Below are 24,266 nucleotides of genomic sequence, written 5' to 3' on the forward strand. Positions count from 1 at the left end.
TATACATACAGTGGTACTTTGGTTCTCAAACTTAATCCATTCTGGGAGTCCGTTCAAATCCTGAAATGGTTCGAAAACCAAAATGTGTCTTCCAATTGGCTGCAGGAGTTTCCTGCAGCCAATCAGAAGCCACCGAAGCCATGTTGGACGTTCAGCTTCTGAAAAACCAGTGGTGTAGCGTGGGGGTGCAGGGAGGGCCGGCTGCACCGGGCGCAACATCTGGGGATTAGGGCGCGCAAATCCACGGGTTAGGGGGCGCAAATTACTTGCCTTGCCCGGGTGCTGACAACCCACGCTATGCCACTATGAAAAACATTCGCAAACCGGAACACTCACTTCTGGGTTTGGTACCACTGTATACACACACACACACACACAAACACAACCTTAGCTGCTGTCCCGTTCCCCCCCTCCCATTCCACCAAGCCACGTTTTGCCTCTGAAAAATTAAGGATGGTTCAAAGTTTAGTCATGCACAGCCTCTGGAAAATTGAGGCAGTATATCCTTACACTGCCAGAAACAGGAACAAAATAAAAAATAAAAAATGTTCCTCTGACTCAGCTTCTCCAAAATCAGTTTAAGGGCAAGATCTGAGCTTTTCAATGGGTCCTTGTGGCTATGCCTTCATATAGCAGCTTGATCTGGAGGAGAGATCAGATTTTATTTAGTTAATTTATACACTGCCCTATACCCAGAGGTCAGGGCGGTTCACACAATGATGAGGGTAGGGCCTGGACTGACTCCAGCTGCAAAAGCTGAGACTGCTGAACAGATTATTGGGCTGGGGTATTGTTTAAGATTTTTTTGTTGGGGGTGGGGCTGTTGCTGTTTTTGACATTATTTTTTTGGTATCTTTAGGTCTTACAATTTATGTGGGAATTGCACAACTCGGTTGCATTTTTTTTAATGTTTTCTTTATTGTTCATCACTTCTTTTGCCATATCTGTCTTTTTTCCATGTTGTAAGTAAGCCGTCTTGAGCATGGTTTTTAACTACGGAAAGGCAGCGTACAATTAAAATTCTGCGAACCTTAATATTCTGCACAAGCCTGGAAACTTAATTCAGCGGCGCGCTGAATTGTATCCCAGGAAAAGGTTGCAAAGCCAATTTCGCATCCTCTTGCGGCTACAATGTTGAAGCCCCGCCTGCAACATTCTTTCGTCGCTCCGCTGGAAGAGATTTGCAACACGCTCCGTTCCTTCGCGGACAAAAACATATCTTCCCCCTTGTAGCAAAAAACGCCAGTTGTTTTTATGGCTCAGAGATCAAATGCACAGCAAATCCCAGGACTTTAGAAGATGCATTTGGTGTGGGGAGGAGGGGGCACGCGGAGAAAGCCCCACCCCCATTTCCCAACCATCCTCTTCCTCCCTCCTTTGCAGGAAATGACAAATATGTGCACCCGGGTCAACCAGCCCTCCTGCCTCGCCCCCACCTAAACCCTCCCTCCGCCCCCTAAGACTGCCCTGCGCACCCCATAGCTGCTCAGGAGGGCGCATGGGACTGCGGCGATGGGCAGGTGGAGGCTGATGTGGCGGGCTTGGGGGCGCACGAAGCCCCCGGGACTGAGATCCGCGGTGAGTGGAAAGCCTCGCTTTTTTTAAAAAAAAGAGAGATGCGTGCCATCCCGACGAGCGTGGGCGGAGCCCGTTGTTTTGCAAACACGCTGCCCGCGTGCGGATGTGCGGGGAGCCGCGTCTGCAAGATGGGGAAGGGGCGGTGCGCGGGGAATCGTCTTTGCGCGCAGACTTGGGTGGGAAATCCCGGGGAGTTTGGGGGGGACGGGACGACTCTCTCCTCACGAGGAAGCCTATGCACGGAGTCGGATCGAGTTGGGAAATGGAGAACCCTGCACCCAGCCCCAACCCCCCCCAAAAAAACCTCCCCACATTTGATAGTGGGCGCTAGAGGGAAGCGCCGTTTGTTTTGCAAAGCGTGCGCGCCCTCGGGGCTTCCATATGGCGAGCGTCTGCCTGCAAGGGGAGGAAAGTGGACGGCTCTTGCACAGAGGACGAAAGTTAGCACGAGTTTAGCCTTCAGATGATCGCAGCGCCCGTGAGAGTGGAGAGGCCCGGAGAAACTGCAGTGGGTGGAGAGAGGCCCTTAGGATACAAACGGGTGGGGCCGCGCCAGACAGAGCAAAACCGCAAAACTCTTATTTAAAAAACACCAAAGCAAGGCCATTTGCATCCTGCCCCTCTGAACATGGTGCCACCTCTTTTTCCAGTTCCTCCCGCTCCGCCATTGGCTTCATGTGTTGGAAGGCGGCGCATGCACCTTGCATTTAAAGCACATTCCACCAGCGCCCCCAGGATCCTGGGAAATGCAGTTTACCAGTTGCGGTACTACAGTTCCCAGACTCCTTTTCTAAAAATGATGGTTCCTAAGATTTTTTTGGGGGGGTGCTTTTAAAATGTGATTTGCACGCACCCAAATATTCCTGCTAGGCCTTGTCTAGTTCAGGAATGGGGGACCTCAGGCACAGTTGCTAAACGCAGTTCTCCAAGCATCGTTTTCGGGCCCTCGGGTCTCTTTCCCTTCTCACTGGCCCTCCTTCCGTGTTTTGCTTGTCTGGATGAAGAGTTTTGGGGCATGCAGAAACATCTGGCTTTTGTGTAACTGGGATGTACCCAACTGCACAACAGAAAATGTAAACAGACACATTTTTGCCTCTGAAAAGTGACCCCTGGAATTTGCCCTCTCTGAGTGGCAAAATTTCTCAGCTCCTGATCTAGTCCCAACATCCTGTTGCCGCAGTGGCCGGACAGAGGATGCCTCTGCCATAGAATGACCGCAGGCAGGACATGGGGACAACAGTCTTTTCCCACCTCCGTTCCCAAGCAGCTGTCAATAAGAGGCAATGAACTCTTAAAGGTAAAGGGACCCCTGACCATTAGGTCCAGTCGTGGCCGACTCTGGGGTTGCGGCGCTCATCTCGCTTTATTGGCTGAGGGAGCCGGCGTACAGCTTCCGGGTCATGTGGCCAGCATGACTAAGCCGCTTCTGGCGAACCAGAGCAGCACACGGAAACGCCGTTTACCTTCCCGCCGGAGTGGTACCTATTTATCTACTTGCACTTTGACGTGCTTTTGAACTGCTAGGTTGGCAGGAGCTGGGACCAAGCAACGGGAGCTTACCCCGTCGCGGGGATTTGAACTGCTGACCTTCTGATCGGCAAGTCCTAGGCTCTGTGGTTTAACCCACAGTGCCACCCGCGTCCCTCAATGAACTCTTATTCCTCACTATAACCAGACTTCTAAGAATGTGTGCCCACATCCATCCCCTTTTGTTTTATCTACAGTCTACTCATTTAAAACCCCCCTGTAAAGATTCCTGGAAACTAGTTTGTTAAGGGTGCTGGGAATTGTAGCACTGTAAAGGGTGGAACTCACAGAGGTTTAACAAGCAACCCCTCTTCCCAGGGAACTCTGGGAATTGTAGTTCTCTTGAAGGCATCCTGACACCTTTGAGTGCCCTTAACAAAACTACAGTTCCCAGGATTATTTGAGGGGCAGGGGAGCTGATTCAAGCGGTATGATACTGCTCTATAATGCAGAGGGGGCCTTGGTCAAACTCAAAGTAGACCCACTGAAATTAGTGGTCATGACTGACGTAGGACCATTAATTTAAATGGGCTTCCTCGGCATAGAACTCATTGTTGTTTGTGCTGTGCATAGATGCTGAGGGCAGAGCCATGCCTTATGGAGGGTAGGGCAAGAGGCAGGGCTTTGTACATGTTTTGTCTTTTGGGGTCGGCAGCACAATTAAAACCTATTTGTGGGAATTTGCCCTTGGGGAAATCTCAGCAGCCATTGAAGATATTTGTTGAGTGGAGTGTTAGAAACTCAGATACAGAAGCTAATTGCCAAATGGTACCTTAAACCTGAAGGGATGCGGGTGGCGTTGTGGGTTAAACCACAGAGCCTAGGACTTGCCAATCAGAAGGTCGGCGGTTCGAATCCCCATGACGGGGTGAGCTCCCGTTGCTCGGTCCCAGCTCCTGCCAACCTAGCAGTTCGAAAGCACATCAAAGTGCAAGTAGATAAATAGGTACCACTCCGGCGGGAAGGTAAATGGCGTTTCCGTGCGCTGCTCTGGTTCGCTAGAAGCAGCTTAGTCATGCTGGCCACATGAACCGGAAGCTGTATGCCGGCTCCCTCGGCCAGTAAAGCGAGATGAGCACCGCAACCCCAGAGTCGGCCACGACTGGACCTAATGGTCAGGGGTCCCTTTATCTTTACCCTTTACCTTAAACCTAGGTTATGGTCACCGCGCTGTAATGTCTAGGTGCCTTTTTTTCACAGTGAAATTTTTTATTCATGCTGTTGTTATTATTTTTCGCTATATTTTTTAAAGAAAAAAATTCAGTGCGGTTTATAACGGATCAAAACATCAAATAAAGCAACCCAGGAAAAAAAATCAAATTCAAGAATCAATAAAAAAAATTCAGATCCTTTTCTACGTGACATTTTACGTTTCCCAGCTTTATATTTACAGTGGTACCTCAGGTTAAGAACTTAATTCGTTCTGGAGGCCCGTTCTTAAACTGAAACTGTTCTTAACCTGAGGTACCACTTTAGCTAATGGGGCCTCCCGCTGCAATTTCTGTTCTCAGCCTGAAGCAAAGTTCTTAACCTGAGGTAATATTTCTGGGTTAGCAGAGTTTGTAACCTGAAGCTTCTGTAACCCGAGGTACCACTGTATAGCTGTCCCATAGCATAAGGACTCTAGGAAGCCAGTGTAGTGTAGTGGTTAAAGTGTCAGACTAGGTAACCTGGGAGATCAGGGTTCAAATCCCCACTCAGTCCTGAAACTCACCGGGTGACCTTGGAGTCAGTTGCAGCCTCTTAACCTACCTCACAGGGTCGTCGTAGGGATTATCTGAGGAAGGGGTGTGTGAACCATAGACTCCTTGGATAAAAAGGTGGGCTATAAATGCAGTAAATGGATGGATGGCGGCTAACAGATTGAGGCTGGATCCTGACAAGACAGAAGTACTGTTTTTGAGGGACAGGGGGCGGGCGGGTGTGGGGGACTCCCTGGTCCTGAATGGGGTAACTGTGCACCTGAAGGATCAGGTGCGCAGCTCGGGAGTCATTTTGGACTTGCAGCTGTCCATGGAAGAGCAGGTCAATTCTGTGTCCAGGGCAGCTGTTTATCAGCTCCATCTGGTATGCAGGCTGAGACCCTACCTGCCCACAGACTGTCTCACCAGAGTGCTGCATGCTCTAGTTATCTCTCGCTTGGACTACTGCAATGCGCTCTATGTGGGGCTACCTTTGAAGGTGACCTGGAAACTACAACTAATCCAGAATGCGGCAGCTAGACTGGTGACTGGGAGCGGCCGCTGAGACCACATAACACCGGTCTTGAAAGACCTACGCTGGCTCCCAGTTCGTTTCCGAGCACAATTCAAAGTGTTGGTGCTGACCTTTAAAGCCCTAAGCTGCCTCGGTCTAGTATACCTGAAGGAGTGTCTCCACCCCCATCGTTGTCCCCGGACAATGAGGTCCAGTGCCAAGGGCCTTCTGGCGGTTCCCTCGTTGTGAAAGGCCAAGTTACAGGGAACCAGGCAGAGGGCCTTCTCGGTAGTGGCACCCGCCCTGTGGAACGCCCTCCCACCGGATGTCAAAGAGAACAACAACTACCAGACTTTTAGAAGACATCTGAAGGCAGCCCTGTTTAGGGAAGTTTGTAATGTTTGATGCATTACTGTGTTTTAATATTTTGTTGGAAGCCACCCAGAGTTGCTGGGGAAACCCAGCCAGATGGGCGGGTTATAAATAATAAATTATTTTTATTATTATTATTATTAGTAGTAGTAGTAGTAGTAAGGGGCTAGCCAGATGGAGACGTCAGCACCCAGAAATCTCCTTGTGGCGCCTGGGGAATTTCTGACCCTGCTTGGGTGGGAGTGACTGTTCTTTTGACTCTGCCCTTTCTTCCCTTCCAGACACTCCACTGCAGGCATGCCTCATCCTTCCCGCTCCCTCGCCAGCCCTTGCCGTCGCTGGCAGAGACCACGGCCCGGTACCTGCGCTCCTTGGAGCCGCTGGTGAGCCCAGAGGAGCTGGAGCAGACGCAGCAGCTGCTGGCCGAGTTTGGGGTGCCAGGCGGAGAGGGCGAGAGGCTCCAAGCACGACTGCAGCGCCGGGTGGACCGCATGGAGAACTGGGTAAGGAAGGGGGACCTGGGGCTCAGCAGAGAGACCCCGCAAAGCAGGAAGAAGCTGCCGCTGGCAGTGGGGCTTCCTAGCAGAGCTCTTAGGGCAAATTCACGGCATACATTGAAAGTGCTATGCTACCACGTTAAGCAGCCATGGCTTCCCCCCCAAGGGATTCTGGGAACTTTAGCTTCATTATACACCAGGCACCCCCAAACTCGGCCCTCCAGATGTTTTGGGACCACAACTCCCACCATCCCTAGCTAACAGGACCAGTGGTCAGGGATGGTGGGAATTGTAGTCTCAAAACATCTGGAGGGCCAAGTTTGGGGGTGCTTGTTATACACCTTTAGGTGCCGGGGAAAACTGTTCCTTTTTAACCGGGCCTTTGGTTTTCGAGAGTAATTGCTTCTGTTTTTGAACGCGCCTCAGAAGTCGAACAGCTTCCGCTGCATGTTTTTCAATTTTCTCAACGGGTTTTCAGATGTTTCGGAAGTCAAATGTTCTTCCGGAACGGATTATGTTCGAAAACCAAGGTTCCTCTGTATACCTGGTACCTCAGGTTAAGTACTTAATTCGTTCCGGAGGTCCGTTCTTAACCTGAAACTGTTCTTAATCTGAAGACCACTTTAGCTAATGTGGCCTCTCACTGCTGCCGCATGGCCGGAGCCAGATTTCTGTTCTTATCCTGAAGCACTATTTCTGGGTTAGTGGAGTGTGTAACCTGAAGCGTATGTAATCTGAAGCATATGTAACCCGAGGTACCACTGTATTTTGTAATTTTATGTTGCGAACTGCCTTGATATCTACAGGTATAGGCGGGTACACAAATTTAAACAACAACAACAACACAGTTTCCAGAGTGGTTTCACAGTCACTGGGAATGCAGGGGGTTGTACCTCTGGAAGGGGAATCGGGGTCTCCTAACAGCTCTCAGGACCCTAAATAACAAATTACAGATCCCATAATTATTTGGGGAAAGGCATGGCTGTTTTAAAGTTGGTGCCGTAGCTGCTCCGTTAGGACGGACAGGGCACGGCCCAGGAGCAGACCTTGATAATCTGCCACCTGTGCAGATTACCTTCCCGCCACAGCGGTACCTATTTATCTACTTGCACTGGTGTGGTTTTGAACTGCTAGGTTGGCAGGAACTGGGACAGAGCAGTGGGAGCTCACTAACATTGAGCAGATTCGAACCACCGACCTTCAGATTGGCAAACACAAGAGGCTCGGTGGTTTTGAAAACTCACCATGAACACCTTCCTCAATGGTGCCCATCTGAGAGGTGCCGGAACTCAGTTCCTGTTACTATTTCGTGGAAAAAAGCCCTGGTGGAGGGGGGGGTGACACATCAGGGCAGAGAGAAGTGTTGTATTTCCTTGCCCTAACTGTATCCCATTAATTCCAGATCACAGACTGGTGGGTTCAGTCAGCGTACCTGGAAAGCCGCCTGCCGCTGGCTGTTCACTCCAGCCCCGCTGTCGTGCTGCCCAAGCAGGATTTCAATGACTGGAAAGGACAATTGAGGTAAGGAAGGGGACAGTGGATGGGGGATGGAAGGATACTCAAAACTGGTGGGGAATTTTGGCAGTCGGTGGGGAAGCTGCCCTGGTTTTAGGCTGTTCAGGTTCCCTGCACAACCCACTTCTGAGGTCCAGCTCCGAGGGCCTTCTGGCAATTCCCTCCCTGTGAGAAGTGAGGTTGCAGGGAACCAGGCAGAGGGCCTTCGCGGTGGTGGCACCCGCCCTGTGGAACGCCCTCCCATCAGATATCAAGGAAATAAACAACTATCTGACTTTTAGAAGACATCTGAAGGCAGCCCTGTTTAGGGAAGTTTTTAATGTCTGATGTTTTATTGTATTTTTAATACATTGTTGGAAGCCGCCCAGAGTAATAGTAGTAGTGGTAGTAGTCCAGAGTAATAGTAGTAGTAGTAGTAATAATAATAATAATTTATTATTTATACACCACCTATCTGGCTGGGCTTCCCCAGCCACTCTGGGTGGCTTCCAACAAAATATTAAAAAACAGTAATGCATCAAACATTAAAAGCCTCCCTAAACAGGGCTGCCTTCAGATGTCTTCTAAAAGTTTGGTAGTTATTTTTCTCTTTGACATTTGGTGGGAGGGTGTTCCGCAGGGCGGGTGCCACCACTGAGAAGGCTCTCTGCCTGGTTCCCTGTAACCTCACTTCTCACAGCGAGGGAACCGCGAGAACGCCCTTGGCGCTGGACCTCAGTGCCCGGGCAGAACGATGGGGGTGGAGACGCTCCTTCAGATATACTGGACCGAGGCTGTTTAGGGTTTTTTAGGGTGACTGGAGAAACCTAGCCAGATGGGTTCTGTTCATCCAGGGGGAACCTTTGGCCCTCCAGAGTTTTACTCCCAACTCCCATCAGCCCAAGACAGCAGGGCCAGTGGTCAGGTGTTGTGGGAGTTGTAGTTCTTCAACACCTCGATGGCACAGGTTCGCCACCTCATGTTAATCCTGTAGCAGCAGCTCTTATTTAAGCTGCCCGTGTGAACACACCCCTGGCTTGAATCCGGGTTGTCACACAACTGCTTCAGGCTGAGTCACGGTGTTTAGAAATGAGCTCACCCGGACACCGAACTAGTTAAGCATGATGTAAAACGAAGTATAATTACAAAGTGGGTGGTTGGCAATTAACCACAGCTATCCCTGCAGTTAATAAACCTGTTGCTGGCGGCAGATCAAAGTGGACCAGGTGACCAAACCTGTATCCTTATGATGGCTTCTTGGGAAGGAACAATTGTACTGGGGGTATAGCTCAGCGGTAGAGCATTTGACTGCAGATCAAGAGGTCCCTGGTTCAAGTCCGGGTGCCCCCTCTTTTGGGAGGAATTCACATTTTTAATCCTTCCCTAGACCCAGTGTTTCAGGTTAGTTAAAATGTATAATTGTTTTTCCTTTGGAAAATATTGCAATAAGGGCCACGACAGGCCCCATATTCCTTGTTCAAGGCCAGTTCTCCCGTGTGTGTGGAGAAAACACCTTTTACATTTTTGGTTCTTCAAATCCCCAACACCTCCTCTTGTGGGTAAAATCTTGAAATACTTTGGCAGGTAATTTTGTCATTGAACAGAACATCTGAGTGATACCAATACAGTGGTACCTTGTGTTATGAATGGGATCAGTTCCGGAGGCCCATCCATAATGTGAAATTCCTGCAACTCGAAGCGCTGTACCTGTGCAGGTGTGAAGCGCAATTTAGTGCCTCTGCACATGTGCGAGCGGCGAAACCCAGAAGTAAACCGTTCCGGTCCTTCTGGGTTGCCGCGGGACGTAACGCAAAAAGACGCAACATGAAGCGGCACAACATGAGGTATGACTGTATATTTTGCTGTCGGAACTGGAGCAGCAATTCGGTGTCCCCACATGTCAAGGCACATAGCCCTGAAGGGCTGGTCATTACTACTACTACTACTACTACTACTACTACTACTACTACTACAGTGGTACCTCAGGTTACAGGCGCTTCAGGTTACAGGCGCTTCAGGTTACAGACTCCGCTAACCCAGAAATAGCACCTCGGGTTAAGAAATTTGCTTCAGGATGAGAACAGAAATCGCGCAGCGGTGGCGCAGTGGCAGCGGGAGGCCCCATTAGCTAAAGTGGTGCTTCAGGTTAAGAACGGACCTCCAGAACAAATTAAGTTCTTAACCCAAGGTACCACTGTAATTATTATTGTTATTCTCTGTCCATCTGACTGAGTTTATGTTGGCCTCTGTGGCAGAAAATCCCCATGGCAGTAAAATCCCCATGGCAGTAAAGCTAAAAAAACATACCTCCTTTCGCCTAACAGTAGGGTCGGCCCCATGGAGATACTCTGAGGCCCGGTGTGACTGTGGGGACAAGCCCCTGTCTTTTTCTGACCTGGCGAGAGTTGAGGGGAAACTGCAGCTCACCAATGAAATTTGAAAACCCTCAAAAAGAAGCAAAATATTTTGCTACCGTCCTACTTTTTCTGAACTGATTGTGAGGTCTGGGTGATGCTTCATCCTTGCATAGCTCAGTTGCTTTGAGCGTGGTGCCGATAACACCAAGGTAGCAGGTTCAATCCTTTGTGGGACAGCTGCATATTCCTGTTTTGCAGGGGGTTGGACTAGATGGCCCTTAGAGTCCCTTTCAGCCCTACATTTCTATGGTTCTTCGGGTTCAGGGGGGAGGTTGGGGGTCTTGACACTTTTGCTCTTTTCTCAACAAAATCAGTAACACTGGTACCGGAGATCCCACTACAGTGGTACCTCGGGTTACATACACTTCAGGTTACAGACGCTTCAGGTTACAGACTCCGCTAACCCAGAAATAGCACCTCGGGTTAAGAAATTTGCTTCAGGATGAGAACAGAAATTGCGCAGCGGTGGCACAGTGGCAGCGGGACGCCCCATTAGCTAAAGTGGTGCTTCAGGTTAAGAACAGTTTCAGGTTAAGAACGGAACTCCGGAACGAATTAAGTACTTAACCTGAGGTACCACTGTACTAATAATTGCCCATCATCTGTGGCTACAGGAAGTGTTGGGTGTGTTCTCCACTTGCAGATGGAAGGCAAACAAACATAGGTGTGTGTGGTCCACGCTTTGTGTCAACGGAGGCTGTGCCCTGGAATATGCTCCCAAACCCTTTGCAATGCAAGGGGTTTGTTGCCTACCAGTAAAGCTGCTCTGGGAAGATTCCCTGCAGATGGAATATTCAAAAGCAATTACTCATAAATATATGGCAGAGAACAATGTGGCAAAACCAGTATCCATAACTAAGCTTCAGGTGAGGCACATCTGTGTGCTGGGGGTATAGCTCAGCGGTAGAGCATTTGACTGCAGATCAAGAGGTCCCTGGTTCAAGTCCGGGTGCCCCCTCTTTTTAATTTTTAGGAGGGATTTTGTTGGATTTCTCACCTTCCCTTTCCTTAAAGGTTCATAGTAAATAAAATTCAGGAGTAACCTCCATACTAGGAACATATGGGAAAGTATCAGGAAAGCGATCTCACATCTTTCAATATTACTTTCTATATTTCTACCCTGCTTTCTTGGCAAAATGTCCACAAGGCAGCTTTCAACAAAATAAGATCAAAACACAGTGTAAAAGCAAACAAACATTAGAGATCATTAAAGGTTAAAACAAGCCGGCTTACCCAATAAATATGTGCTTGTATACTATCAATAAATATTTACAGCATTCAGTGAAGTTGGGAGGGAGTCAGATATTTACATGGGTGCCCACCGGGAGGGCAAGGGGGGCAGTTGCCCCCTGCCCTAGATGAAACATAATCCCCACATTCCCAGCTTTCATTAAAAATAAATAAATCTAGAATTTGTAGATCCCAGGATATGGGACAAAATGCTCAGACACAATTAGGGACATTTGTTGATGTTGTTGTTGTTTAGTCATTTAGTCGTGTCCGACTCTTCGTGACCCCCTGGACCAGAGCACGCCAGGCACTCCTGTCTTCCACTGCCTCTCGCAGTTTGGTCAAACTCATGCTGGTAGCTTCAAGAACACTGTCCAACCATCTCGTCCTCTGCTGTCCCCTTCTCCTTGTGCCCTCCATCTTTCCCAACATCAGGGTCTTTTCCAGGGAGTCTTCTCTTCTGATGAGGTGGCCAAAGTATTGGAGCCCCAGCTTCAGGATCTGTCCTTCCAGTGAGCACTCAGGGCTGATTTCCTTCAGAATGGAGAGGTTTGATCTTCTTGCAGTCCATGGGATTCTCAAGAGTCTCCTCCATAATTCAAAAAGCATCAATTCTTTGGCGATCAGCCTTCTTTATGGTCCAGCTCTCACTTCCATACATCACTACTGGGAAAACCATAGCTTTTACTGTACGGACCTTTGTTGGCAAGGTGATGTCTCTACTTTTTAAGATGCTATCTAGGTTTGACATTGCTTTTCTCCCAAGAAGCAGGCGTCTTTTAATTTCACGACTGCTGTCACCATCTGCAGTGATCATGGAGTCCAAGAAAGTAAAATCTCTCACTGCCTCCATTTCTTCCCTGTCTATTTGCCAGGAGGTGATGGGAGCAGTGGCCATGATCTTCGTTTTTTTGATGTTGAGCTTCAGGCCATATTTTGCGCTCTCCTCTTTCACCCTCAATAAAAGGTTCTTTAATTCAATTAGGGACATAGGAACTGCCATATACTGAGTCAGACCACTGGGAAACCCTACCAGATAGGCGAGGTACTGCATAAATAAAATAAAATTGTTATAATACTATTATTATTATGGTCCATCTAGCTCTGTATTGTCTACACTAACTGGTAGCAGCTCTCCCTAGCAATGCCAGGAATTGAACCTGCAACCTCTTGTTTGCAAGGCAAACACTCTGCTCCTGAGCTGCAGCCCTTCCCCTGTACTTCTCATTGGTAAGAAATTAGCCTGTTCCCCCTTTTAAGGGTTTTACTTTGTACCCCTCCCCCACAACACCAAGAACAAAAATTCCCATGGGTGCCCATGCAGACATTTCCATTGCACATCCCGGGAGCCACAACTGAGAAGTTCACGTATCAGATGACAAGTGGAACTAGGGTCCTAGGAAACCATTCAAAGCTCAGAATCAGTCTGGGAAGCAGCAAAACTAGACAGAGGAGCAGTGCAGTGTGCTCTGAATGGGCAACACCCATTATGGCCTCTGCGATTGAATTTTGGTCCAATTGGACAGTCTCCGATGGAAGACCACATTACCTACAGTTCCATGTCTGGAGGGCCAAATATACACCTGAGGTGTATATTTCTAGGAACCATATTACTTTTGTGATTTTGAGGTGTCTAAAGCTGCTTTTAACCCTGTGTCCTAGTGTTGTAACCCACTCTGGGACCTTAGGATGAAGGGCAGTAATTGATGATGATGATGATGATGATAATACCAGCAGACTAAGAGGTGCCTGATTCAAGCTCAGGTGCTTCCCATCTTTTTAAAGGCACACCTGCATCTATCTTTCTTTCTTTCTTTCTTTCTTTCTTTCTTTCTTTCTTTCTTTCTTTCTTTCTTTCTTTCTTTTAAAATTTATTTAATCATTTTTTCAATACAAACAACAACTGCAACAGACACATACAACAAAAACCATAATAACACTAATAACACATTTTGACAATTCAGATTTGAATACACTGATATACCTATGACTACACCTTTTTAAACAATATTTTCCCACCTCTCTCCTCCCCCTACTTCCCACCACTATCCGCCTTATCGCTTAAATATTCCTTCCATATTTCTTCATATTTATCCATTCTTAATTTGCATCGACATGCAATTCATTCGTATGTAGCTAATCTGTCCATATTATCAATCCGTGTCCTCAATGGAATCTTTTTGCTGCTCTCCCAATTCATCAAAACAAGTTCTTTTGCTTCTAATATAGCACGGTACATCCATTTTTTTTGACCCCTTGTAATCTCCCACATTTCCAGAATATAATTACGTCTATATCTTTCTTTTTCCATGACCTCAAAAGCTCATGGTGGGTAACACTTCTTTCTAGAAACATATGATTGGGCAAATCCTATATCCACAATTAAAAGTTCTTAGAGATAACTCAGTTCCCTGTCTGTTGAAGGAGGTAGCTCAGTGGTAGAGCATTTGACTGCAGATCAAGCTTTTCTTACCCCCTCTTTGTGGGGAAAGGAGGAATAAATCCTATCTGGGTGTTATAACCCCCTACATATAGAGAATAGGGATGCAAGTGGCGCTGTGGTCTAAACCACTGAGCCTCTTGGGCTTGCCGGTCAGAAGGTCTGTGGTTCGAATCCCTGCGACGGGGTGAGCTCCTGTTGCACTGTCCCAGCTCCCGCCAACCTAGCAGTTTGAAAGCACGCCAGTGCAGGTAGATAAATAGATACCGCTGTGGCGGGAAGTAAACGGCATTTTGGTGCGCTCTGACACTCGTCACAGTCCTATGTGTGCCAGTAGCGGTTTAGTCATGCTGGCCACATCACCCGGAAAAGTGTCTGTGGACAAATGTCGGCTCTCTCGGCCTGAAAGCAAGATGAGCGCCGCAACCCTGTAGTTGCCTTTGGGTGGACCTAACTGTCCAGGGGTCCTTTACCATTTACCTTTACCGACATACAGAGAGAGATTTAAGTTTTTTTAAACTAAAGTTTTCAACAGGCATTTAAAAGTTGAAGCTGCACCTTTATTAGCAGTGTCCCACAGTGACCTGGGTGCTCTCATGTGTGCTTTAGCTGAGATTCCTGCATTGCAGGGGTTGGCGCCGTGGTCTAAACCACTGAGCCTCTTGGGCTTCCTGGTCAGAAGGTCGGCAGTTCGAATCCCTATGATGGAGTGAGCTCCTGTTGTTCGGTCCCTGCTCCTGCCAACCTAGCAGTTCAAAAGCACACCTGCGCAAGTAGATAAACAGGTACTGCTGCGGCAGGAAGGTTTCCGTCACGGTGTTCCGTTGCACCAGAAGCGCATTAGTCATTCTGACCTCATGACCTGGAGAGCTGTTTGTGGACAAACGCCGGCTCCCTCGGCCTGAAAGCGAGAAGAGTGCCACAACCCCATAGTTGCCTTTGACTGGACTGACCTGTCCACGGGTCCTTTACCTTTTACTAGATGATGCTTGGTGATCCCTTCCAATTCTACAGTTCTAGTATTCTTTGACATTAAAGGCTCAGTTCCCTGTTGTCAAATTACACTTGCCATCTCAGGGAAAACCAGTGATGCTCTGGGAGATAATCTCAGGGATCAAGCTGGAACTTAGAGATTAAGGTACCCAGGACGTACCTCGGGTTACAGCCGTTTCAGGTTGCATTTTTTCGGGTTACAGACCGCCGAAACCCAGAAGTAGTGGAACGAGTTACTTCCGGGTTTCAGCGGTCACGCATGCACAGAAGCGCTAAACCGTGCTTTGCGCATGTGCAGAAGCACCGAATCACAACCCTCGCATGCACACACATGCAGCTGCGGGTTGTGAATGCTGCGGGTTGCAAACATGCATCCCGCACGGATCATGTTCGCAACCCGGGCGTCTACTGTATGTTGTTCAGGGCTTTGTAAATTAATCCAAGGACCTTAAACCTGGCTCAGTATTAGATGAGCAGCCAGTGCAGATACTTTAACAACGCTGTCACACGTTGTTGGTCAGATGTTCCTTCAGCAACTCAGCCACCACATTCTGCACCAGCCAGAGCTTTTGAGCCGGACCCAAGGGCAGCCCCACATAGAGCACATTACAGTAGTCCAGCCTCAAGGTTCCAAACACATAGACTAGCTGTGTCCTCCAGCTGTTTGGACTGATGAGAGTTGGACGTCCTAAACATCTGGAGGCCACCAGGCTGCTCCAGAAACCCTTTGCAATGCACAGATTGATGTGGAAGCGTTGCCTGGTAGGTATAATGTTTGCAGTGGTTAGTCATAAGTACACAGTAAGAGAACTATGTGGCAAAACCAGTATCCATTAGAAGGCTTCCTGGGCAGACATGCCTATGTGCCGGGGGTATAGCTCAGCGGTAGAGCATTTGACTGCAGATCAAGAGGTCCCTGGTTCAAGTCCGGGTGCCCCCTCTTTTTAGAGGAATTTGTTTCTGGTTTGCCATCTGTGGTGGGTAACATGGGAGATGTGTGGTGGGTAAAATGGGAGATGCTTTTAATGAAATTTGATGTAGAACAGAAAGATCAGTGATGGTAGAAAGGTGATTTCCCCAACTTTACTCATCTTCCCCTGCCTTGTGCAACAATAGGAAGTGTAGATAGTTTTCCCAGGTGTCCTCTCTGCCTGCAAGCAGATGATGGTTGGGCCAGGACTCAACAACCTTTTGCAACACAGAGATTAGCAGGAGGTGGTTGCTCAGCAGGAAATAAATGATGATGTGGCAAAAGTTGCCTATAGGCAATTAAAACCATTAGTCGTAAGTACACAGTAGAGAACAATGTGGCAAAACCCGTATCCATAAGAACGCTTCCTGGGCAAACATGTCTATGTGCCGGGGGTATAGCTCAGCGGTAGAGCATTTGACTGCAGATCAAGAGGTCCCTGGTTCAAGTCCGGGTGCCCCCTCTTTTTAGTGGCAGGTGGGGCTCTGCTGTTCTCCTGCCATCCCAACATCACAGGTTCCCGCTGCTTACCGAAAGGGGAAGGTGCGCAGAGCTCAGCGCATTGCATGGTGGCAAATGCATCAAATTCCCTCTGTCACCATGCTCTCTGCTCCTTACTCCTGAGCTGCCAGCCTACTGTTCTGTTGTCACACTGCAGTTAGTGTGGCCATCTATCAGTGACCATACAAACTGCAATGTGACGACATCCTTACATTTTTATTATATGGTTTTCTCACCTTTATTGATCTTCCTCCACCATGTGCAGATATAGGGTGTTTAAGCTGCTTTTCTCAGACGTAATCTCAGTTTGCAAGGCGATGGTGGGCCCAAAGAAATACCTAGTGCACTGTGTGAGCTGACTCTGCTCAAGAACCCAGAAATTAGCAGCAGGTTGTTCCACAGAAGAAAAAAATGATGCGAGCACAGTTTCCTGTATGCAGAATATTTAAAATCATTAGTCGTAAGTACATGGTAAAAACTATGTGGCAAAACCAGTATCCATAAGAAGGCATCCTAAGCAGACATGCCTTTGTGCCGGGGGTATAGCTCAGCGGTAGAGCATTTGACTGCAGATCAAGAGGTCCCTGGTTCAAGTCCGGGTGCCCCCTCTTTTTAGAGGAATTTGTTTCTGGTTTGCCACCTCCTCACATTCTCCAATAGCTTGTGCTGGGTAACCTGGTAGACGGGTTTAAGGAAATAGAGGCTGCAACCATTTTATGCGCATCCGAAATGTGCGTAACCATGCACATAGCTCCAAACCCAGATGTGACCCCCCCCCCATTTTTAAAGGGGCTGGTGAGGAAGTGCAGCTGGTTCTGCCTTGCTCTCCCAGCTTCTCAGCATTGCATTACTATCTCCCCTTCATTCCTCTCCTCCCCACCAGTGGCAGGAGGAATTTGAGACACTTCTTTCTCTTGTCTGCCTCCCTCAAATGCTGGCACCCTGTCCTCTTCTAACACTGCAGTTCACGGGGCCACCTGTTGGTGACCATTCAAATTGCAGCGTGGTGACATCCTTACAATTTTATTATATACTACGAAAAAAGAACAGTGGTAGTTATATATATCCCTCTATCTATCTATCTATCTATCTATCTATCTATCTATCTATCTATCTATCTATCTATCTATCATCTATCTATCTATCATCTATCTATCTATCTATCATCTATCTATCTATCTATCTATCTATCTATCTATCTATCTATCTATCATCTATCTATCTATCTATCATCTATCTATCTATCTATCTATCTATCTATCTATCTATCTATCTATATGCCCACCTTTACTGATCTTCTCCAGCCATGTGCCACTAGAATAAGTGCAGGTAGGGTTCTCATATGTAACAATCAGTACGCGGGGGGTTATTTTTGGGCCTAAAGCTGCGACCTCCGTGTGAGCTGACTCTGCTCCAGAACACTTTGCAAGACAGAAATTTGCGGGAGGTTATTCCTCAACAGAAAGCTTGATGTGGAATGAGTTGCCTGTAGGTAGGGCGTTTAAAACCATTAGTCGAAAGTGCTTGGTAGAGAACTATGTGGCAAAACTGGTATCCATAAGAAGGCTTCCTGGGCAGACATGTCTATGTGCTGGGGGTATAGCTCAGCGGTAGAGCATTTGACTGCAGATCAAGAGGTCCCTGGTTCAAGTCCGGGTGCCCCCTCTTTTTAGAGGAATTTGTTTCTGGTTTGCCACCTCCTCACATTCTCCAATAGCTTGTGCTGGGTAACCTGGTAGACGGGTTTAAGGAAATAGAGGCTGCAACCATTTTATGCGCATCCGAAATGTGCGTAACCATGCACATAGCTCCAAACCCAGATGTGACCCCCCCCATTTTTAAAGGGGCTGGTGAGGAAGTGCAGCTGGTTCTGCCTTGCTCTCCCAGCTTCTCAGCATTGCATTACTATCTCCCCTTCATTCCTCTCCTCCCCACCAGTGGCAGGAGGAATTTGAGACACTTCTTTCTCTTGTCTGCCTCCCTCAAATGCTGGCACCCTGTCCTCTTCTAACACTGCAGTTCACGGGGCCACCTGTTGGTGACCATTCAAATTGCAGCGTGGTGACATCCTTACAATTTTATTATATACTACGAAAAAAGAACAGTGGTAGTTATATATATCCCTCTATCTATCTATCTATCTATCTATCTATCTATCTATCTATCTATCTATCATCTATCTATCTATCATCTATCTATCTATCTATCTATCTATCTATCATCTATCTATCATCTATCTATCTATCTATCATCTATCTATCTATCTATCTATCTATCTATCTATCTATCTATATGCCCACCTTTACTGATCTTCTCCAGCCATGTGCCACTAGAATAAGTGCAGGTAGGGTTCTCATATGTAACAATCAGTACGCGGGGGGTTATTTTTGGGCCTAAAGCTGCGACCTCCGTGTGAGCTGACTCTGCTCCAGAACACTTTGCAAGACAGAAATTTGCGGGAGGTTATTCCTCAATAGAAAGCTTGATGTGGAATGAGTTGCCTGTAGGTAGGGCGTTTAAAACCATTAGTCGAAAGTGCTTGGTAGAGAACTATGTGGCAAAACTGGTATCCATAAGAAGGCTTCCTGGGCAGACATGTCTATGTGCTGGGGGTATAGCTCAGCGGTAGAGCATTTGACTGCAGATCAAGAGGTCCCTGGTTCAAGTCCGGGTGCCCCCTCTTTTTTTAGAGGAATGTATTTCCAGGTGTTGCCAGCACCTTGTTTTCCGCAATAGCTTGTAATGGGAAACCTCATAGATAGTTTTAGTGGAATACGATGAAACTGAGACTGTGCCCCTGCTGGCATTGCGCACCATCTCCTCCCCACCAGTGACAGGAGGAATTAGAGACACTGCTTACTCTTGTCTGCCTCCCTCAGCTGTTGGCTTCCTGTCCTCTTCTCACACTGCAGTTCATGGGGCCACCTGTTGGTGACCATTCAAATTGCAGCGTGGTGACATCCTTACAATATTACTATATACAGTACTATGAAAAAAGATTAGTGGTGGTTAAAAAAAAATACAATTGCCCATCTTTACTGATCTTCCCCAGCCATGTGCCACTAGAAGAAGTGCAGGCAGGTAGTGTTCTCATATGTAATAATCAGTTTGCCGGGGATTGTTCTTGGGCCTAAAGTTGCGACCTCCGTGTGAGCTGGCTCTGCTCTAGAACACTTTTCAACTCAGAGATTTGCGGGAGGTTATTCCTCAGTAGGTGATGCGGGTGGCGCTGTGGGTTAAACCACGGAGCCTAGGACTTGCCGATCAGAATGTCGGCGGTTCGAATCCCCGCAACGGGGTGAGCTCCCGTTGCTCAGTCCTTGCTCCTGCCCACCTAGCAGTTCGAAAGCACGTCAAAGTGCAAGTAGATAAATAGGTACTGCTCTGGTGGGAAAGTAAACGGCGTTTCCATGCACTGATTTGGTTCCCCAGAAGTGGCTTAGTCATGCTGGGCATATGACCCGGAAGCTGTACGCCGGCTCCCTCGGCCAATAAAGCGAGATGAGCGCTGCAACCCCAGAGTCGGTCACAACTGGACCTAATGGTCAGGGGTCCCTGTACCTTTACCTATTCCTCAGTAGAAAGCTTGATGTGGAATGAGTTGCCTGTAGGTAGGGCGTTTAAAACCATTAGTCGAAAGTGCATGGTAGAGAACTATGTGGCAAAACTGGTATCCATAAGAAGGCTTCCTGGGCAGACATGTCTATGTGCTGGGGGTATAGCTCAGCGGTAGAGCATTTGACTGCAGATCAAGAGGTCCCTGGTTCAAGTCCGGGTGCCCCCTCTTTTTAGAGGAATTTGTTTCTGGTTTGCCACCTACTCGCTTTCTCTAATAGCTTGTGGTGGGTAACCTGGTAGACGGGTTTAAGGAAATAGAGGCTGCAACCATTTTATGTGCGTCCAATATGTGCACGACCCTTCACATTGCTCCAAACCCAGATGTGACCCACCCCCATTTTTTAAAGGGGCTGGTGAGGAAGTGCAGCTGGTTCTGCCTTGATCTCCCAGCTTCCCAGCATTGCAGGCCACTACTGTTTCCTGAGAGGGGGAGGTGGCAGGGATCTTGGCGCATTGCATGGCGCATGAGCATTTGATCAGTAGGCAGCGGCACAGTGTAGGGAAGTGGCGTCTCATGCTCATTCCCCCAAACGGCTGAAAGAAAGAAGCCTGTGTATTAAATGGCAGGCTTTTTTCTCTTGCTTCCAACAGCAGCAGGGCAGGAGGACGAAGGGGAGAATTACTATCTCCCCCCTCGTTCCTCTCCTCCCCACCAGTGACAGGAGGAATTTGAGACAGTGCTTACTCTTGTCTGCCTCCCTCAGCTGTTGGCTTCCTGTCCTCTACTCACACTGCAGTTCATGAGGCCACCTGTTGGTGACCATTCAAATTGCAGCGTGATGACATCCTTACAATTTTATTATATACTACGAAATAAGATCAGTGGTAGTTATCTATCTCTATATGCCCACCTTTACTGATCTTCTCCTGCCATGTGCCACTAGAAGAAGTGCAAGTAGTGTTTTCATATGTAATAATCTCATATGTAATAATCAGTCTGCGGGGGATTATTGTTGGGCCTAAAGCTGAGACCTCCGTGTGAGCTGACTCTGCTCCAGAACACTTTGCAACACAGAGATTTGCAGGAGGTTATTCCTCAATAGAAAGCTTGATGTGGAATGAGTTGCCTGTAGGTAGGGCGTTTAAAACCATTAGTCGAAAGTGCATGGTAGAGAACTATGTGGCAAAACTGGTATCCATAAGAAGGCTTCCTGGGCAGACATGCCTATGTGCCGGGGGTATAGCTCAGCGGTAGAGCATTTGACTGCAGATCAAGAGGTCCCTGGTTCAAGTCCGGGTGCCCCCTCTTTTTTTAGAGGAATGTATTTCCAGGTGTTGCCAGCACCTTGTTTTCCGCAATAGCTTGTAATGGGAAACCTCATAGATAGGTTTAGTGGAATACAATGTAACTGAGACTGTGCCCCTGCTCGCATTGCTCACCATCGCCACCCATCCACTACCCCCTGCCAAACCTGTCGGCATGCAGAGGGCCGGGAGGCCAGCTGGCTAGCCCTGGCTGGACCGTCTCCTTCCAGTCTTCCCGATGCGAAGAACATTGCTGCTGCTCCAACATAAATCAGCGACCCGGGCTTCAGAGCCAGGGCACACTATCAGCAGATAGAACTGTGCACACAGAATAGGCATGAGGCTTGTGGAAGCATACTACAACTACAGATTTATTAATCATAAATCAGGACAAAGAAACATGTTGTCTCTCTCATGTCGTCTCAGAGAGAAACAAAAGCAAAAGCTATACACACAATGGAAGTTCCAGGCATAATGTGCTGGAATGTAAACAGACATGTGACACGTCACAATCCCATGTCTGTTCCTTAAGGTGGAATGGAAGTGTCAACAAAACCCGCCACCCCTTGCAAATTCCCCTCCTTTTACACCTCACCAACATTCCAGATCCATTTGTTTTGTTTAGTTGTTTAGTCGTGTCCAACTCTTTGTGACCCCGTGGACCAGAGCATGCCAGGCACTCCTGTCTTCTAGTGCCTCCCGCAGTTTGGTCAAACTCATGCTGGTAGCTTCGAGAACACTGTCCAACCATCTCATCCTCTGTCGTCCCCTTCTCCTTGTGCCCTCCATCTTTCCCAACATCAGGGTCTTTTCCAGGGAGTCTTCTCTTCTCATGAGGTGGCCAGAGTATTGGAGCCTCAGCTTCAGGATCTGTCCTTCCAGTGAGCACTCAGGGCTGATTTCCTTCAGAATGGATAGCTTTGATCTTCTTGCAGTCCATGGGACTCTCAAGAGTCTCCTCCAGCACCATAATTCAAAAACACCAATTCTTCGGCGATCAGCCTTCTTTATGGTCCAGCTCTCACTTCCATACATCACTACTGGGAAAACCATGGCTTTAACTATACGGACCTTTGTCGGCACGGTGATGTCTCTGCTTTATAAGATGCTGTCTAGGTTTGTCATCACCTTTCTCCCAAGAAGCAGGCGTCATTTCGTGACTGCTGTCACCATCTGCAGTGATCATAGTTCACCCAATCTACCAGCCATCTTCTGACATGCCGTAGTAGCTGCCGAGGCAGTTCAGGGCAAACTCCATTACTCTGTCTACTCTCCAACACTGCATATTGCTGCTGTTGACCAAAAGCGGGCATGTGGCATAGACCAATCCCACGGTCTTGCCAACACAAAGATATGTCAAACATTCAGTGACTTCTCACCTTCATTGCCCCTACTACCGAGAGAAAGAAGCCTGCAATTCATGATTCAGAGGTTTTCCCCTATCAATTTCTGTGGCAATGGGGGGTCCTCTCCCCACCCCACCAGTTGTGGTCGCATGGGGAGCATGGCGCAGCTTAGACCTTCCTCTTTTCACTACATGCTGCTGCTGCTGGCTGAGGAAGAGGGGAATGGAGAAAGCTGTGAGGAGGGGGCAGCAGCAGCCTCAGTCTGTCCTGCCTATTCCATTGTCTCTTGCCTGGGTTACACCCCGACAGCCTGCCTGAGCTGCCCACCTGCTCTTGTTTTCACCCTGCAGTTTGTGTGGCCCTCTGCTGGTTGGCCATACAAACTGCAGCCTGATGACATCCTTACAATTTTGATATATACTAAGACAGAAGAAGATCAGAGTTTCCTGTAGGTAGAGCATTTAAAGCCATTAGTCATAAGTACACAGTAGGAGAACTATGCAGCAAAACCAGTATCCATAAGAAGGCTTGCTGGGCAGACATGCCTATGTGCTGGGGGTATAGCTCAGCGGTAGAGCATTTGACTGCAGATCAAGAGGTCCCTGGTTCAAGTCCGGGTGCCCCCTCTTTTTAGAGGAATTTGTTTCTGGTTTGCCACCATCCTTCTTTCTCCAATAACTTGTGGTGGGTAACATGGATTTCATGAAAAGTGGTGTAAAATAAGATCAATGGTGGCACAGAGATAGCTTCTCCACATTTAGCTCAGTGGTAGAAAATTTGAATGCAGATCAAGTGCCTGATGTGTGCAAAATGGTAGTAGGACTTAATTTATGATGTAAATAAACCTGTTTATAGAAAGATACGGGGCATATCTGGTGCCCTTACATAGATTTCTTAGTGATTAAAAACCTATGTTCTGGTATTTGACTTCTGATCAAGGAGTCTTGGTTCTAATCTGGTGCTACCAGCTCTCTCTTTTGTATTTAGCATAATTATAGTTTTGTGAATTTTACAACACCACCATTAAACATTACCTGGGCAATGTAATAATTATTCCTAATTGAATAGTTAAATTCAAAATGCTAAAGAGAGGCTGAGAAGGTACAAGGGTTTAAAATTGTATTTATACTAGCTCAGCTATGTTGTGAGCTGATCAGTAAAGGCTTTGCCCCCTTGAAAAGTAAGGTATAAATACAGTCCTTAAAAACATCTCTCTTTGTTCAAAAAATCTCTCTGTGTGGAAATAAAAACAACCGTTTTCCTCACTCTTCTGGTGAGTTTTGAAGGAAAGTGTGATTCTGCTCTCTGAAGCTCTGAAACACATAGTTGCGCATAAAGCACAGATAAGCTTTGTTTCCCAAACTTTCTAGATTTGAATCACACTTCCCTGCTCCTGAATTATAACTGGAGGCATGCTTCACTCCATGGGTAGGCAAACTAAGACCTGGGGCCCAGATCCAGACCAATCGCCTTCTAAATCCGGCCCGCGGACAGTCCGGGAATCAGCATGTTTTTACATGAGTAGAATGTGTCCTTTTATTTAAAATGCATCTCTGGGTTATTTGTGGGGCATAGGAATTCATTCATCCCCCCAAAAAAATATAGTCTGGCCCCCACAAGGTCTGAGGGACAGTGGCTAAAAAAGGCCCCTGGCTGGAAAAGGTTTCTGACCACTGCTTCACTCTCACACTGAAAAATAATTACCTTTTCTAAAAAGTATAAAAATAATAAGGATCACCCAGCTTAGCTTGGTGGAGAGCTCCTGAGAAATTGGAAGCTTTCTTCCTCAATCTTTTCCCCCTTTTGGTTGGTCAGTCATAATAACAAAGGCAATGATTTTAT

At 47.6% G+C, this 24,266-nt stretch overlaps 1 protein-coding gene across 1 annotated transcript in view; it reads left to right on the top strand.

The window, feature by feature from the left end:
- The first annotated feature begins 1,406 nt into the window (after window positions 1–1,406).
- LOC309364595 (carnitine O-acetyltransferase-like) overlaps window positions 1,407–24,266 on the top strand; it is a 38,514-nt gene continuing 15,654 nt past the window's right edge. The window contains exons 1-3 of the mRNA XM_081902236.1: window positions 1,407–1,578; window positions 5,955–6,176; window positions 7,573–7,691. Of these exons, the coding sequence (XP_081758362.1) occupies window positions 1,513–1,578; window positions 5,955–6,176; window positions 7,573–7,691 (407 nt within the window). The 5' untranslated portion in view covers window positions 1,407–1,512. The remainder of the gene's footprint in view (window positions 1,579–5,954; window positions 6,177–7,572; window positions 7,692–24,266) is intronic.

The sequence above is a fragment of the Podarcis melisellensis genome (genome assembly GCF_964234715.1).
Source record: "Podarcis melisellensis genome assembly, chromosome: 2".
Classification (NCBI taxonomy): Eukaryota; Metazoa; Chordata; class Lepidosauria; order Squamata; family Lacertidae; genus Podarcis; species Podarcis melisellensis.